This window comes from Macrobrachium nipponense, chromosome 12 (assembly GCF_015104395.2).
Source record: "Macrobrachium nipponense isolate FS-2020 chromosome 12, ASM1510439v2, whole genome shotgun sequence".
NCBI classification, from domain to species: domain Eukaryota; kingdom Metazoa; phylum Arthropoda; class Malacostraca; order Decapoda; family Palaemonidae; genus Macrobrachium; species Macrobrachium nipponense.
Genome location: NC_087205.1, coordinates 103,616,117 through 103,635,892, shown reverse-complemented (window position 1 = coordinate 103,635,892; position 19,776 = coordinate 103,616,117). Strand labels below are relative to the sequence as shown.

At 37.1% G+C, this 19,776-nt stretch overlaps 1 protein-coding gene across 1 annotated transcript in view; it reads right to left on the bottom strand.

Moving 5' to 3' along the window:
• LOC135224900 (uncharacterized) overlaps positions 1–19,776 on the bottom strand; it is a 315,424-nt gene that overhangs the window by 182,224 nt on the left and 113,424 nt on the right. Inside the window, 1 exon segment of the mRNA XM_064264224.1 lies at positions 3,790–3,900. Within this exon segment, the coding sequence (XP_064120294.1) occupies positions 3,790–3,900 (111 nt within the window).

Here is a 19,776-nt window from a genome sequence, read left to right as displayed (position 1 = left end):
TTAATGGGTTCCAAATGTTTTTCAGTAAAGTTGCTATTTTTACCATTACTAAAATATTAATAATGATTGAACTATTGCACAGATAGAAACCTCTTTACCGAGTTGCAGAAGCTCTTAACTCGATGTTTTTTTTTTTTTCCTGAACCCCACCCATTCAGATTTCTGCTCGACCCAAGAGCTAACATTTAATCTTTCTTTTTTTTTTCTATTGTGTGTAAGGGCAGTGCACGGACATAAGTCGCGCCTTGCAACTTTTTGTTATTCCAAAATGATTGTCGTGAGTCAGTAAATTCGAAGCTCAGGTTTCGAAAATGTCCAGTACTTCAAGGTCAAAATTTAGGCAGGAATGCGATTGATAACAATATAACTCTATAATGAGTGACGTCATCAATCATATTGCGCTGACTGTAATCATAACAAGAGTGACGTCATCAATCATATTGCACTGACTATAATCATAGCCAGAGTGACGTCATCAATCATACTGCGCTGACTGGAATCACAAGTGACGTCATCAATCATATTGCAGTGACTGTAATCACAAGTGACGTCATCAATCATATTGCAGTGACTAATCATGAGTGACGTCATCAATCATGCTGCGCTGACTGTAATCATAAGTGACGTCATCAGTCATATTGCACTGACTGTTATCATAACAAGGCAAATCTGCAGAGGCCAAACCTCCACCAAGGTAGGTGTGTTAGTGCGTGCGTTGAGAGGATCCATCAAGAAGGGGTAAGAGCATCTGATCAAACTTGGCAGATATTTTCATTACCGTCAAGAGATGATTAACTTCTGGGACGAATCGGCTTCCATCTGAAATGTTTCCATGGCAACAGATCGTTACCTCTGGGCTGACTTCCTGGTCTTATATTATTAATCATCTTGGGAAGAGCACCGCCAAATGGAGGAGGTCTCTACCAAGTTTCATCAAATTCGGTTCGCCTGATCGTGACTTATCTTACAGACAGACAGACAAAAATGGAAGTGTGTAACATCCTTCCTGCAAGCCTACTGCTTACTTTTTAGCTTAAGGCAATCAATGTTGTCTCTGTTCGGTGTGTGAATGGGTGACCGCCACAGAAGACCGAATGACACTGGCCATGGCGCTTGCAAATCACATTTTTGGGAAAGGGAGGATCAAGTTGGATGATTCAACAGAAAAATAATGACAATATTATTGAAGAGAAGACAAAACTCGACCTTTTTTCCTCTGACGATTTTTCCTTATAAAATTCTCCTACAACGCCCCCCGGCCAATCCGCCCCCCCCCCCCCAACCCCTAGCTCTTTCCGCCTTATAAATCGACAGTTGGGTTCCTGGAACACGAGACCTCATGATTTGGCTGTCCCTCATGGTTAATCCCGTCGTATCGGCAGGTCCTCCTCTAATTGAGAATCTTGCCAGTCGAGTTAACCCCATCACAATTAAACCAACGAAACACGAATATCTTAAACTGCAACGCGCTTACGAATCTAACATCGAATTCTCTCTGTTTCGTGTTATAAATTTGGTCAAGTTGCAACCCCATCGGCACACGCACGCACACCTCCACACACCTCACCTGCTCCTTAAAACCCCCCCACCCCCCCCCACTCCCCGCCGGCCCGTTGGCACTCGCCCCATGACTCTGGGTTCCTCTGCTGACGGCATGCCAACTCCAGACACGCCAAACGAGAAACCGCCTCGATCCGGTTTAAACCGGCACGGCTCAGATGGGTCAATATGGCACAGTTCTCGAGCTTTCCCCATGACGAGGAGCATGGCGTGTATGTGTGTGTGTGTGTGTGTGTGTGTGTGTGTGTGTTTGGGGTGAAGGGGAGCAACTTGCTCGTCTTCCCCCCTCCCCCCCTCCTCTGCGAGTGGCTTCATGATCTTCCGACGTGCTACAACTAGCATTATTTTCAACAACGTTAATCCCTGAAGGCCTTCTAGGTACAAACGTTTTATGCTGCCATTTTATATTCTGTACATCGGTAGGGCCTTGAGAATTTCAAGTGGAAAAGAGTATTACGAGATGTTTATCGGTAACGGCTTTAATCTATACGGCAAAATATATTACATAAGTTGAGCACATTCATGCCTCACAACACAACAGCCATAAAAAATAAAACATCATTACAAACATTTACTTGTACACCAACGCACCGTAAGATTATGTTTGCATGTCTTTATATAAGAGTATGTTGTGTATGGATTTGTTTAAAAAAGACAGAGAAAAATTATCGTGCAAATCCATTTTCCTCAGTCTACAACACCGACGTTACAAGATTGTTGTGGGTCTTCGAAGAAACAAGTCGGGGACCGCGGGTCGTATCGAACACTCGCATGCAACAAAGGACCCCCACCTCGGTACTGTAGGTACTGCATCGAGTCGTACTAACTCGTACTCATTGATTATTTAAAAGAAGTTATGAAGAATTCCATCCTTGCTGAACCTGGCGCCAATCCTTCAATCGAGCAGTAAACGATTGATTTGGGATTTGATATTCAATCATTCCGCAGCCGTGGTTGAAAGAAATAACAAAATTTGTATTTGGAAAAAATTAAAAATAATATTGCACATCTTGCAACGCCCCTGCAACAGATCGTGATCAGAAGTGTTCCGTAATACCTCACAAACTCGCTCGCTTTTTCTCCTTTTCACAAACCACCGCAAATAGTTACTAATGCAGTATAACTGATTGAAAAGTACAGATTATATATATATATATATATATATATATATATATATATATATATATATATATATATATATATATATATCTGCAGTGTGGAGAGAGGAGAGAGAGAGAGAGAGAGAGAGAGAGAGAGAGAGAGAGAGAGAGAGAGAGAGATTATTAAAACTTTTTTTATTCATCTAACGCCTCTACAGAATGAAGAGTAAGATGTCTATACGATAATACCGTCTTCCCTTCACTGAGAGTTAATCCCTGATTCAACAGTAAATACACTGAATTCCTGTTATTCTGTTATCTTGTTTCTCTTTGTAACTACAGTATTTCACAGATAATACACTCACACACACATCATACATATATAAAATATATATAATATATAGTATGTATGTGCATATTACCTATACATGCCAAGATGTAAAAACATGAATAATTCTTGCCGAGAGCGATACCGGAAGCCCACGTTCCGCTACCTCGAAAGCCTAAAAGATCAATACCTGTCCATCTCGTAAGCAGGTGACACAGTTTTCCCTCCCGAATAATGAAGGTATACAACTTGAAATCAAGAGGTGTAATGCGACTCTCATGCCAACGAAGTATAACAAGAGTTCTTTATAATCTTTTCACCAACGTGAGAGAGCTCGAGTAACGATAGGAATAACAGAAAACGAAGAACGAATGTCAAGGTCTCATGCGAACGACAACGGCCTAATTAGCAAAGTCAAGTGCTTGAGAAAAACATGGTCTAGCATTCGCAAGGTCCGCGGGTCGATCCCAGCCACCCAATCGGCCCAGCGGACAATTGGTTACCAGTGTCAGCTGGAACGAAGAAAAAGGCAGCCCTACAGATTTTCCTTTGAAGCGAACGGCTGTATCATCTGGTGGTGCCACCTCTAAAACCAATTAAGGGAAAAGGCAGATGGTGAAGAAGGTCTCTCTCTCTCTCTCTCTCTCTCTATGTATATATATATATATATATATATATATATATATATATATATATAGAGAGAGAGAGAAGGACCTGAGGAGGAGAGAGGAGAGAGGAAGAAGACGAGAGAGAGAGAGAGAGTGAGAGTGTGTGTGTGTGTGAAATTCTGTGCATACTGACCTTTTACTGGGCTCATCCAAAAGGAATCTGTAGACGATGCTGCATATGTAATACAGGAACGTGTACACGAATAGTTCCGGCCATACTAATTTATAAATACCGCCTTTCCATCTGCAACAAAAGAAATACAAAGGTTAGAAGAACGGTTTCATCATTACAGAAGTTGGAAGTAAACAACAATAAAATTATAGTTACCTATCCTTTCATATGAAAAATATTAAGTAAGGAATAACAAGATACTTTCATCTTCAACACATACATTTTGAGAATACAGGACTGCAACTTTTATTGGAAGCTAAATAAAAAAATAACTAAAAAAACCGCTAATGATCGTTTTTATAATCATTTCTTTCTCACCAAGTCAGGAATATGAAAAACCCCTTTTCCTGACTTTTCTTTGCTTTTCAAGAGACTAATATTAGCCTTTGTTGCCTGACCCGGAAGTGTTATGATGACCAATACCCTCAAGTCAAGAGATCCTGTTTAAGTATGCTCAAGTCTTCCACCAAATCTGGCGCCATATGTCACTTCATTTGCCGTATTCTTCTCACTTCATACGGTCATCTCATTACTGGCATTTTTCCGAAGGTCATTCTCAAATGGGAACATTTTCAACATATCGTATGATGATTTTGTCCGTATGGCAATACATCCTATTAATATCTTGGTCTCTGTTGCTTCGTTTCTCTTGTGGCCTTATATCAGTTGTAATTCCCGTGGTAGAAGTTTATATAATACTGTATATAATATAATATATAACATATAATACACACACATATATATATATATATATATATATATATATATATATATATATAATATATATATAATATATATATATACTATATATATATATATATATATATATATATATATATATATATATATATATACATTTTCATATTCATCCTCGCTCTCTTTGTCGAGATTCTGAATGACCACAAAGCCCGAACATTCAGCCGTTTAGCCTGCTATTCAGCCTGCTATCGCTTCCAAAAAACATTTTATTGACGTAAAAAAACAGCAGACTTACTCATCTAGAAACAGCAAATGGTGTCGTCAAGATCAAACTGTAAACTAAAATAACTATAAACACTTGGGAAGTATATCTTTCAATAACTCCCCGTTACATATCTTTTTTTATTATTATTATTATTCTTCGGCATTTGAACTCTTGTGACGTGGGTTTTCTAGGTAGGAGAATGACCGACTCAGCATAGATCCCTGACGTCACTGTGAACAAGGAGAGAGAGAGAGAGAGAGAGAGAGAGAGAGAGAGAGAGAGAGAGAGAGAGAGAGAGAGAGAGAGATGCGTGTGGGCGAATCGAGGATACATTTAACTAAACATTGATCTTCACAAATAGCGCTTGTGTTACCCATGGTTATTGCCTCTGGTAAGAGTTGGAAGGTTTCAAGGACTGGTGAACTGCCATGAACTCTGAAAACGTGTTTCCCGAGAGAATCTGCGCTAATACTAAGCCAGCTTGATGCCGCGTACCCTACTGTGGTCATGGTTCGCTATTAAGGAGTTGGAGAGAAGAGAGAGAGAGAGAACAAAGGGGGAGACTGCGATTATAGTGATAGTTAAGGAGATCACAGGATGAATTGAAAAGCGAATATATATATATATTGTGTGTGCTTACACATACATATGCATATATACATATTATATATACACATGTATATATGTATGAGTTGTGTGCGTAAATATGATGTAGATTACTGGCAAGAAGCTGTCAAAACAACGTGAACCACAAAATGTGAAGAAAGCTAACTTCTGTAACAAACTATGTTATATATCGGAGAATATACATTGAAGACTCATCATAGCTATTCGATGTATTTGATAGATGGGCGTCCCATTACAATAATCATTTACACGAGAATCTTCCGTTGTACGTAGCTACATCCCTACTTAAAATTCATGGTCTCGAAGCTGGCAATACAAGGCGAGAGTCCGAGGCGACAGCTCTGACCTATAGTCACGTTTCCTTGGATTTACTTCAGGTGCTGTGACTTGGGATGCTATTTGTACCAGCTATTATATTCCTATTGTCTATACCCTGCGTTTTATTCAAGCCCTTGTCTACTAAGTGTCATACTGCGCTATTAGACGCCTACCTTCTAACGTAATTTACCGCCTCCTACGATTCAAATTCGAAAGCGAGTGAGTGTGTGGTACATTTACAATAGTCTTATTTTTCTTACGACGTCCTCGAAAAATTAGCCGAGTTTCAAGTAGACCTGCTTTTCTACCACACATCAATGACCACCCTGCCCACGCCCAAAAAACACTCATAACGACCAGAAAACCTGATCACAAAGCCTTCCTGCCCTTCTTTGGAATGATTTTCTCGCTCTCATTCAGTCCTGCTAGAAGCTACGAGTATTTACATTGCCCCTAACCGGAGGAAGAAGAGGAAATAAAAAACGTTGCCACTAATACTAGAATAAGTAAATAGATAACAGCATGCCTCTAAGGAATCCGATCATTCGCTTGAAGAAGTAGTGGGGCTTTGATTTGATTGACAAATGGGTTCGCCTTTTAATGCAATAACCTAAAACTAACTTCCTTGAAAAGGAGACAATTCATAGACATCAAATACGCATTGGGAAGGTGACGATAGAATCTTTGTCGCTATTAAAAAGGTAATTCAGTTAAAGGGACAGGCTTGTCACTAACGCCAAACAACCTTTGGTGTCTATATTCAGGGTAGTCTAGATGTGGGTTTGAGCCCCCCCACACACACACACACACACACACACACACACACACACACACTTGCTGGCTGACACTTTTATTCTTTGATTGTTATTCTTTTTAAATATGGTTCTCATATGACTTGTAGTCCAGTGAATGGCCTCCTTTCATGTCCTATAAGAATACGACTACTTAGCTTAGAAAAGAAATAATAAATCAAGATGCAATTACAGGGTTCTGAAATGCCACTCACGCAGTCAAAGGAGGTCGTACCAATGGCTCTAATCCAAGTTCTGCACAGAAGTATAGTACAGAATTAAGACATCATTACGGTCACCAGGAAATGTCACAGATTTTTGTTGGTGCTTATGACAAAGTAAACCAACATAAAAACTGGTGCTTGCGACAAATAAAACAAACAATTAAAATATAACTTACATTTAACATTCTTAATCGTAGGTTTACTTTCTCTCTCTCTCTCTCTCTCTCTCTCTCTCTCTCTCTCTCTCTCTCTCTCTCTCTCTCTCTCTCTCTTTCCGTACCTTCATAATTATCTCCGCACAAGCAAAACTTTTTTTATATTGGTAATCATAAATGTAAAATTTTTAACAGCACACAGTAATTAGTTAGTGTTTGGTCCTTATAAACGAAAAGGTAACAAGAACGTCATACTTATGACATGAAAACACAATTAGGGTAACACTTTTAGCCGCATTGCAACGTTACTTTTTTTTTTATTTATGTAACAGCCACGCTCTCTCTCTCTCTCTCTCTCTCTCTCTCTCTCTCTCTCTCTTCTATGTAAGTACAAGGCTATTCAGTTCAAAGAATGACGAAGAGGTTTAAGAGGAAAATGCTGATACCGTAAAACAGTGAGACATATGAACGTGAATAAGGTTGTCAATGGGAGAGTCGGGTACCGACTATAAATATTACCATTTTTCACAATTTTGAGCTTTTAAATCTTTTTCTACATAACTATTCCCATGACACTTGGAGGGATTGTCATTCTAATATACGTATATACTATAAAAAAAAAGACGTTGACATAATGCTATGTCATTCAACGTCTTCATGGTAATTGTTGCGTATCCACTAAAGCCTTGAGATTTTATCCTTCATCGTGAACAGAATATCCAGTAAAACCTTAAGTCACCAAAAGGTTGGAAAGATAACTGTACTTCACGATTCGTATTAAAACATGTTACATGTATGTGTGCATAGAATGTCTTACTAACGTATACATCCAGCCTCTTGACATGACGATGCTGAACGGTGAGCTTATTAAGTCCAAAGTATTAATAGAAAATACAAAAAACGGGAAAATATATAGTTTGAATTAAGTTAAGGTTTATAATAGCTCAAAGCATACGATTGTTCAACACACTCCCGTCAATCACTAAGCAAAACATACAACCTTGCACGCATTTTCGGAGTGAAAAATTAAGTGAGAAAAAAAATCGTCTTCTATAAATCCAACTGAATCTGTTTATTTTTACTTAGCCTTGGACGTGCAGCAAATTATTATTATTATTATTATTATTTTAATTAAAACCATAAGTAACATCAAGTGGCATACAAAGCACCTATGAAGACATGAAAAAATATATTTATAAATTCTTCAGACTTTAAAAAACCGGACAAACCATCTGACAGCAGCTGAACTGACAGAGGCAATGGCCCTACATACTAATCCCCTGACGTCGTTTCAAAGCAGTCTGGCCTAATGTGCTCCAAATGTGTGCTGTGCATGTGTAATTTCAAGAACGTCGTTTTGTAAGGCGACATACGATGATTTCTCAGAGAATGAACTGCCCTTACCGTAATATGACAGAGAGAAAAATATGGGGATTAGTCAGCGAACAGAGCGTCAATTAGTCACGCAAGGAAAAGAATGTGGTGTATAATTGGGGTCTACCTTTGACTTATGATTATTATTATAGTCTTGACCGATTCACCAAAAGGTTTTTATACCTGCAATCCCCTCAAAAAAAAAAAAAAAAAAAAAAAACTTCAGTTTCACTCTTACCCTCATATATGCTTAAACTCTTTCACATTCAACAGACGCAGTATTTAATTTGTTACTGTATGAGGTATGATAAAGCCGAGCTAAATCATGTATCATTACACTTGCACTTGTAAGGCACTGAATTATTCAGCAACCTTCACGGTAGTTCTGTATTTAAAAAGCCTTAAGAAGTAGTAGTATTAAATATATGTCATTTGCTGCATTATTCATAATATATATATATATATATAATATATATATATATATATTATATATATATATATATATATATCACCTTGATTAAAAATTTTTAATAATTTTCTTTAGATCATGTCACTAGAAATTAAATGAGCAAAGCAAAAATGAAACGAGTTAGTAGACAAATATAATGCAAGTGTTGCAAATATAAACCTCTACACTTAAAAAGCCTCAATTGTTCACATGATACAATATGCATAATAATAAGTGTAATAATGGGTCTACAATACATTTTACGCTCTGACACCTGCATCCATTTTAGAAGGCCACAACTCAATGTTACTTTGTTAGAAACCAGAGATCAAAAACATCTTTATATTATCCATTTATATATATATATATATATATATATTATATATATATATATATATATATATATATATGGTTAATAGACCTGTAGAATATTAGCAACATTAATTAGGATAACAAAACGGGAAAATGTTAGCAACATTAATTAGGATAACAAAACGGGAAAATGTTTAGCAACATTAATTAGGATAACAAAACGGGAAAATGTTAGCAACATTAATTAGGATAACAAAACGGGAAAATGTTAGCAACATTAATTAGGATAACAAAAACGGGAAAATGTTAGCAACATTAATTAGGATAACAAAACGGTAAAAAGTTAGCAACTTAATTAGGATAACAAAAGGGAAAATGTTAGCAACTTAATTAGGACAAAACGGGAAAATGTTAGCAACATTAATTAGGATAACAAAACGGGAAAATGTTAGCAACATTAATTAGGATAACAAAAACGGGAAAATGTTAGCAACATTTAATTAGGATAACACAACGGGAAAATGTTAGCAACATTAATTAGGTACGAAACTTCCAGAATGTTGATCTGGCTCATCTCTCGTTCTTATTACATACACACACACACACACACACACACACACACACACACACATATATATATATATATTATCTATATATATATATAATAATAGACATATATCATAATAATATATAATAACATTCCGGAAGTTTCGTACCCTAATTAATGTTGCTAACATTTTCCCGTTTTGTTTATCCTAATTAATGTTCAAATGGAACTTCAAAAGTCCAAGCGATGATGCAATGCATTACTACCCTAATATAATTCTCGTATTTTAATAATTTGCAAACATCGTCATCTGTTTATTTATTAATTTAATTCAAGTTTTCTCTTTTAATGTGTGATCTCTTCTTTCTGTATTTCCCATTTACCTCCAATGAACACCATCTTCTTTGGAAACGTGAATTGCAACAGTGGCCCCTGTAGGCTTGTTCCACATGAAGAGGGGTCATTTTCTGATTAATAATAATAATAATAATAATAATAATAATAATAATAATAATAATAATAATAATAATAATAATGCGAGTAAGCTGCAAAACAACTCCATCCAAAAATGAACTATTTCTTTGTCATCTGACAGAAAACTTTTTAAATCAACTGGGTAGAAAAATCTTAATAAGGCGAAACGAAAGAGTCAGCTTGCTTCAGAAAATGGGGTTTCACAAGACAGGGGGCATTAACCCTAAACTCGGCCCTCATTGTGATCCGGATTTGGGACCGGCCTTGGATGCTGACTCGTGCATTTGGTTACCAGTCGACTATAAGAGACGAACGGGAATATGGCATAGCTGATTCACTGGAGTATTTGAAAGTAAATTCTCAGTTACGGTCTTGTGTGTTGTGAGTCATAACACAATGACAAAAGTAAAGGCTGTGAGAATTTTCGCAGAATCATTAGGGACTTGGTTCTTTGAACTAAGAGAAACCAGGAAACTCTAGCGTTTAACCAAAAGAGAAAATGTAAAATTCTTGAGCACCTGGATATGCCAAGTACTGAAATATAGTATCTCTCTTTAAACAGCCCTTGAGGAACTGTCACTCAAGCGTTGAGGGAACCGAAATATCCAAGCTAAGATTAACCATCCACTAAGGGGTCTCGCGTCCTTACAACAAGACACCTGAAAGACGAAAGACTCCTTCTGACTTCTTGGCTTAACTCCAAGGGGAAGCAGACATCGTAATCGCGAGCACTTTTAAATTTACTATCGCCGAATCGTCTATTTCATCTGGGAAAATTTGTTCCTGTAAGTGAAGACAGATTACCACTATTGTCTCTGATAACCTGTTTTACCATCCTTACGCACCGTCCTGGATGCAATACTGCTAAAAGTAACTAGCTAATCTGTTCGCCTACGCAAAAAAAAAAAAAAAAAAAAAAAAAAAAATTATATATATATTATATATATATATATATATATATATATATATATATATATAAAATAAAATGTGTTAATATTCCAGACGATTCACATCTAAAAAGAAGTGTTCTGGTTAATTTTACTCTTAAAAATAGCACCTAATTTTACTCTTAAAAATGGTACCCCTGCTTTCAATTATCTAAAGCAGTAAACACAAACTTAAAAAATGAAGTGGCGTTCTTAGTACACACGAAAATAAACCTTAAACCCCAACGCCAGCATCAGATTTGGAACCGTCTAAACACACAAATACGATATTCACATGCTCTGACATACGCTTAAAACGTCAAACGCTCGGCTTCGTCTGACAAATGAGTAGGAGGGGGAAAGTACACTAAGGGAGACTATCTTGCAGTGAAATATTTTCACGTGAAACTTTCTTCCTGGAGCTAAATTATGAACATGAATTGTAAGGAATGAAAACACGTTTGCTATAAAGTAAAAATAGTAGTGAACAGGGATGGAGGATATGAAAATTAAAGGTGAAAATATTAAATTTAATAATGGCACGGAAAATGGAAGCTAACACTCCTGACAATATTAATGTTCGCTATTTGTACACTCAAGACAATTGGAAGAATACGAAAATACCTCGGTCAGGAATAATAATAATAATAATAATAAGATAATATAATGATAATGATAATGATAAATGATAAATGATAATGATAATGATAAATGATAATGATCTGATAAGATAATGATAATGATAATGTAATGATAATTGATATATGATATATGATAATGATAATGATAATGATAATAATAATAATAATAATAATAATAATAATAATAATAATAATAATAATATCATGTTCTATTGAAGGAGATTGCTGTTTCAGCTGCAATAATTTTATAAAAGTAAGTTTCTATTCTTCTGATCACGTTACTCGCCAATCGAAGTAATATTGAAAAAGCAGTGATAAGAAGAATAGTAAAGAACTTATATAAAATAAATGCAGATGAAGCAGCAATCTCCTTCAATAGAATATGCCTGAAAGAGGGTCTTCTACATAAATATAATAATAATAACAATAATAATACCAGACTTTGACATTAAAAACACCACAATAATACCATGAATATACGCCAATTGCTTAACAGATTATGAAAGACGAATTATCAGGAAAATAGAGAAAATTCTTTATAAGATAAATTCAGTTGACTCTGCCATTCTTTTTAAAAAGATATGTATCCGAGAATGGTCTGCTTCCTAATAATAATAATAATAATAATAATAATAATAATAATAATAATAATAATAATAATAATAATAATAATAATAATAATAACAACAACAACACCAAGAGATGAAGGACACGATCAGGAAAGAATATATGCAGAGACTCAAGGCGATACTCAAGTCAAAACTCAACGCCGGAAATATGATAAAAGCCATAAACACATAGGCAGTGCCAGTAATCAGATACAGCGCAGGAATAGTGGAATGGACGAAGGCAGAACTTCGCAGCATAGACCAGAAAACCAGGAAACATATGACAATACACAAAGCACTACACCCAAGAGCAAATACGGACAGACTATACATAACAAGAAAGGAAGGAAGGAGGGGACTACTAAGCATCGAGGACTGCGTAAATATCGAGAACAGAGCACTGGGGCAATATATGAAGACCAGTGAAGACGAGTGGCTCAAGAGTGCATGGGAAGAAGGACTGAAAAAAGTAGACGAAGACCCAGAAATATACAGACAGGAGAAAGACAAGCAGAACAGAAGAATGGCATAACAAACCAATGCATGGACAATACATGAGACAGACTAAAGAAGGAAACTGAAGGAATGATAACAGCGGCACGAGATCAGGCCTTAAGAACTAGATATGTTCAAAGAACGATAGACGGAAATAACATCTCTCCCATATGTAGGAAGTGCAATACGAAAAATGAAACCTTAAACCACATAGCAAGCGAATGCCCGGCACTTGCACAGAACCAGTACAAAAAGAGGCATGATTCAGTAGCAAAAGCCCTCCACTGGAGCCTGTGCAAGAAACACCAGCTACCTTGCAGTAATAAGTGGTACGAACACCAACCCGAAGGAGTGATAGAAAACGATCAGGCAAAGATCCTCTGGGACTATGGTATCAGAACAGATAGGGTGATACGTGCAAATAGACCGGACGTGACGTTGATTGACAAAATCAAGAAGAAAGTATCACTCATTGATGTCGCAATACCATGGGACACCAGAGTTGAAGAGAAAGAGAGGGAAAAAATGGATAAATATCAAGATCTGAAAATAGAAATAAGAAGGATATGGGATATGGCAGTGGAAATCGTACCCATAATCATAGGAGCACTAGGCACGATCCCAAGATCCCTGAAAAGGAATCTAGAAAAACTAGAGGCTGAAGTAGCTCCAGGACTCATGCAGAAGAGAGTGATCCTAGAAACGGCACACATAGTAAGAAAAGTGATGGACTCCTAAGGAGGCAGGATGCAACCCGGAACCCCACACTATGAATACCACCTAGTCGAATTGGAGGACTGTGATAGAGCAAAAAAAAAAAAAAAAAAAAAATAATAATAATAATAATTCCTATTATTATTATTATTATTATTATTATTATTATTATTATTATTATTAATCAAGCATTGCAAAAAAAATGCATTACAACCTTAAAATACCGAATCGCCTACAGGTAAACGCTACAACTAAAGAAAGCAAAATTTCCCTTCCTTTCCAACCCCCCCAGGGCTCTTTTTCTTTCTCTCAACTTGGCAATACACCTGTTGCTAACCTGGCAAGCACACAGAACTGGCATATGATGGTGCAGTAACCAGGAACCTATCACAAACAAGAACGTATACCGAAGCCTTACAAGACCCACTTCTCCAGCGCTGTGCTTGCTGTTTGTTGCAAGGGTCACTAACCGATTCTGGTTATTTCCCGTAATTGTTTACACTTTCTCAAGCAAAATATGTCTGTCGCTTTCTTACGGCTATGGATTTATTCTGAGATAACTGTCTCACAGGATCTCCTACTGCTGAGGTAATGTTGGTATGGCTTCCAAAGTTTTCGATCTCTCTCTCTCTCTCTCTCTCTCTCTCTCTCTCTCTCTCTCTCTCTCTCTCTCTCTCTCTCTCCATGTAAAAATATTCAAATATACAAGAAAATATGTCGTAGTTAGTTATTTACAATGATGCCAGACAGAACCACATATTATTTCTTACCGAAACCAATGGTTGACGGAATTCCAAATGCAAAGGTTTTTCATCCAGCCATTATTCCTTCTAAGATCGGGTAAATAACAGATACTTCATCTTATTTCCCCAACTGTTGGACGGAACGGTGATGTTACTGTTTTTAGGATTCTCTAGGTCACCGAGTAATAAGGCCGAGATATTTATTCGCAATGTAGACTTTAATCACGCGAGTTAAAACAAAAAGTATATTCTCCGAACACTTCTTCTCACGATGGCTGATCGAATGAAGACGAAAAGCTTCTTTCTGCTCATGTGGCAACACGTCCAGAAACTATGAAACATATGGGACAGCGGCTTCTGATGAATAGCAGATCGCCTATAGCCCAACTTGCCACTGCGGACACCTGGCGAGTGAATCGGACAGTTCGCGAGAACTCTATGACGCGTTTCTTTCTTAGTCGTCCCCCCATTACAAAAGAATCATTCGGCAAATAGGACAAACAATAATCCCGCAACACAACCGTCCACTTTTATGTAGCTCGTCCCACAGCTGCGTCATTCGAAGCCAGAGTTCTACGCTTTCCAATTATTTCCATTTTCGGTTAGTTAAGCTGACGAAAAAATATCCGAAGACTCTTGAAAAAAGAGTGAAACTTGATCACTCACTGGCAACGAGAAATCCTTCTGGCCTTCATTAAATCCTGCCCGGCTCTCGTAATTACAGGATGCTCATCAACACGGCAACAAAAGGCTCCATTTGGCATTCCTCAGAGAAATCAAAACTCAACAGTCCTTCTCAAAAACTTGAAGAGTCTCATAATCATTCGCATGTCAATTCATCTTTCTGAACTAATAGGAATCTTTTTTTTATATAAATTTTTTAAGATCTGTCATAGGAATAAAATGACAAAGCAAAACCCTTTTATACTCGCATTTATTCACAAAATTTCACTGTTCAATTTTTTTTTTTTTTTTTTTTTTGTGAATTGTGTAAACCGCTTAGACCCAAATGAAGTTTCTTCGGCGCAATCGAATTTTCTGTACAGCGTATAATGCTATATGAGCATCGGCCCCAGAAACTTTCAGCCATGACCTGTCCTATAGCGTTGCTAGACACACGACCATGGCTAACTTTAACCTAAAAAAAAAAAAAAAAAAAAAAAAAAAAAAACTACTACTAAGGCTAGAGGACTGCAGTTTGGTATATTTGAATCATTAGAGGGTGGATGATAAACATACCAATTTGCAGCCCTCTAGCCTCAGTATGTTTTTAAGCTCTGAGGGACGATAGAAAAAGAATCGACGGACAAAGTTATCTCCAATAGTTTTCTTTTGCATAAAACTGAAAAGGAAGCGACACGAAAATCACAACGTTTATAATTCTGGGGGATAAACAAGACGGAGTGAACAGCCAAAATTATGCTTATAAATCGTACTGCAAAAATCCAGTAAATGTGTTAAGGTATATATCTCTATACTTGTTTAAGCAACTGATACGGTTTAGGGGAAAAAACAAGACAGTTAAATTTTCCGTCAATTTGAGACACGGGCCAAACCTAAAATCTGACGAGGTCAAATCTTCCTAAAAAATACCTGTGACAAAGAAGTCGCGGCGGTATTAAAAAGTGCTGGCATAAGGCCAACATAATCATCAACATCAAACCGGCAAGAGTAAAAGTAAAGGAACATTGAAAACCCAGACTTGATAATGACGCCGAAAGCTTCTCCATAAACTATCAAGAAAAGCGGTATTATTTGATTATGAGCATGATATTCTATACATAAGTACACAACGTGTTAATAATGCCGTTCAAGTGTAACAAAAGTTCAACCAAAAGCAGTATTTTGACACATCCTAAACTTTTTTTTTTTTTTTTTTTTTTTTGCAAAAAAAAAAATATTTTTTGGCAAAATTTTTTTTTTTTTTTTTTGCAAACAATAATTACAGATTTAAGGACGAACTTATTACTCACACTCTCACACACTACTGGAGAGCTCGAAAGAACAGAAGCCAACACAAAACTGGAAAGATCTGTCCTGGAAGCCAAAAAATTGGATTGAATCTGCACAAAAAACTTCCGACGAGGTCAGGGGACTCTGAGTTAGAAGTTGTTTTGAGGAAAATCTAAAATACCTTCACGACCGAAAAAGATAAAATCGGCTTTCACGCTATTTTTAATCGTTATGAAATTGGCCAATGCTAAATGAAGTACAATAACGCCAAAAATGAAACATAAAGAAATAAATATAGAATGAGGGTTAGGTTAGCTTAATCATACATGAAAAAACGAAAATACCCATGAAAAATACCAGTACAGAAAAAAAAATATTATATTCAATTCCATTTCAAAGATACCGCAAAATTCAGGTGTAAACATTATAAGGCTTCATACCATTTCTGTCGCATTACAGATATAACCTGACGATATTATACGGTTTGTTTCCCGTCTCCAAGTACAGAAACCAAGAATCCATAAGAACCTATTACCGAAATATTTTACACAACAACAACAAGTCTTTTATTAATGCTCTCAATACGCGTTGGTCTCACGACGATTTAAAACAAACATAAATAAAAAAATAAAGTCTAAAGCAATGTCCTCCAAAATTTTCTCTCGCATTTTTACTTTCACTTTAGAAAAAAATGAGGGGGAAATTCCCTGTCTCCCAGAATAATGCCGGACTGGCATGAAAAAAAAGGGGGGGAGGGGGATGAAGATGATCAATAATCCTATTCCAGACAAGATTAAATACGGCAAATTACGGATAACGACAGCTGCCTCCTACAAAATTCTTCGTAGTTGCTAGGAACGTAGTTCTCCTGTGTTGATTCACTCTCGAAATCAGCGAATCGTTGAATAAATTTAACGTCTCATCCGATGACAGGCATAAATGATCAACCATTTTCATCTCTCTCTCTCTCTCTCTCTCTCTCTCTCTCTCTCTCTCTCTCTCTCTCTCTCTCTCTCTCTCTCTCTCTCTCTACCATAGGTTTGCTTAAATTATGGGATTCGGTCTCCCACATCAAAACACCATATTATTCTTTATTTACGTTATGGGAGTCTGTCTTCTATGGGATTCTTCTCCCACCTCAAACCTACATATTATAACTTATTTATGTCGTGGGAGTCGGTCTCCTATGGGATTCGGTCTCCCACATCAAACCTACATATTATTCCTTATTAATTTATGGGAGTCGGTCTCCAATGGGATTCGGTCTCCCACATCAAACCTAAATATTCTTCCTAACTCTATTGAACATGACAGTTTCTTAACGATGTTTTGTGATTCAAAGTGTCTGCAATTTGATATATTACGTTGTTCGCTTAAATGTAACGGGGAAGCATTTCCCAAGAGAGAAAACCTTTAGTTGGTAACTCTTGCTGCCGAGATATCACTAAAATAATCATGTGTTCAGGTGACGGTCGGGGTTTCAAATACAGTATCAGCAACAACAGTAACCCTAAACGATATGGTAAAAACTGAGTAAATAAAGAATCATTTTCCTGGCCCTCCACATTCCTTCCTAATTTTCTGGTGCCCGTTCTTCCACAGTGGTATAGAATTACCAAAGAACTTCCGCCATCGGAATCATTTTGTAAATCATTTTGGAGATTACAAAATTCTGATTTGAAGTTCAGCAGAATGTCTCAATATCAGATATTTTTCTCTGTCGTGAATGATGACGTATAACTTATATAATGAACTTACATTAACTAAATTACAATGAACTATCGCGAAATGCAATGACCTCCCAGGTCACATGACCCATAAAATCGAAGGTAACCTGAGAGGGTAGGAGCATTTCCTCCCGAGTAAGAAGAACATAAGGCTTCATTTGCCAGTGCGTGAGGAATAAGAAAGGGGGTCTACACTGAAAGCTGAAGACAACACGCAAGGTATCGTACTCCAGAGGCGCATTAGTGGAGGTTCCTGGAAAGGAGTGGAGGTGCCTGGATAGGAGTGGAGGTTCCTGGAAAGGAGTGGCGGTTCCTGGAAAGGAGTGGCGGTTCCTGGAAAGGAGTGGCGGTTCCTGGAAAAGAGTGGAGGTTCCTGGAAAGGCGAACGGCATTTCAAAACACTGGGTTTCTCCTCACCCCTGCCACAAAGGTTGTGAGGTCAACATGCGGTGAAAATCCCGATGTAAAATAGCCATTCACATCATGTAAAAAAACAATAACGAACAAAGAAAACCTGCATATCAAACACTCAATATCGTAACATTTCGATAAGACATCGATATCACCACAGTATGAGAACGGTCTCATACAACGTTTACTGTAGGGCATCAGAACATTACAGCCACCCAATTCTGATGGACCATAATATCGCAGTCCTCCTTTCAGAATTATAAATGCCAAACGACTCTAAACACCACCTCTCCTCCCCCTCGACAAGCAGCTCCCATGTCATCTGACCTGATAATCACACGACCAATCAAGCACAGCCATGAATGCCAAGATTTGAACTGCAGCCACAGAGGATATTTCAAGCAACGATCTCCCCAAAGCTACGGTTGTGCGTTCATCGCAAATGCCTATAGCGACAGGGTTATTCCTCAGACATACATGATACATCGTTTTGATTCAAGGGCAGGAAAGGCCTTGAGTCTAGCGCCAATGAGCATGATCTTTCCGATTAGGAAGTCAACTAAGAAAGACTCACTAACGAATGACCCTCCGTGACCAGTATTCTAAAGACGAACATTCTATAAACGTAACAAATATTGTCTGAAATGAATTCATGCTTAGACTTGAGGAAAACAGAGAGTTAAGATACACGAACCGAAGGGTCAACAACTGAATGACAGATTTTCTACAAACAATCCTTAGTGGAGGTGTTCGGTCCTCCCCTTACATCGGTTAAAGTTTAAAAATAAAGGACAAAGATATACATTTGTACAAGCTATTTCACGCAGAATCATAAAACAACAAGAACAGTTTTAATACACATACACCCTGAATCTGAGAGGAATTAAAAAATAAAAAAGTGAAACGCAACATCACACACACTTTGAATACCGAGAGACTCGGCCAGGAATTGAGTCAAACGATATCCCTCTAGAGTGAACTCTTGGACTGTGTCCAAAGGAAAAAGGGACCACATTGAAATAAAAGAATTCTACGGTCCACAGAATACGAAAAAGGAAGTCGTAAATCTAATGCCAAACGGACTATAGAAATCCGGCCACAACAGACTAGCAGAAAAAATAGAGACAAAGAAATTATACAAAAGGGTACATGAAAACGCGGAAACAGTCAAAAGTTTATATATGTAAAAATACGACACTAAAAAGAAAAATATTTTGGTTTGTGCAGACAATAGAAATGACATTTCCATTTTAAGTTGCATTCATACATAAGAGAAGCCAGGAATCGACTGACCCTTGGCAGATTATCAAAGCAACCAATTCCTCTTTTCTTAAATTTATTCAAGTTTCTAATCAAACACTTACTCTTTTGACGTTACCATTATTCTTATCACTGTCAATCGCTAAATAAATCCTACGGCTATTGCAAGATCCTAATAAAGTTTCTCAAACAATATTCACAGTTAGTTTCCACAAAATTATGACTACTTATAAAAG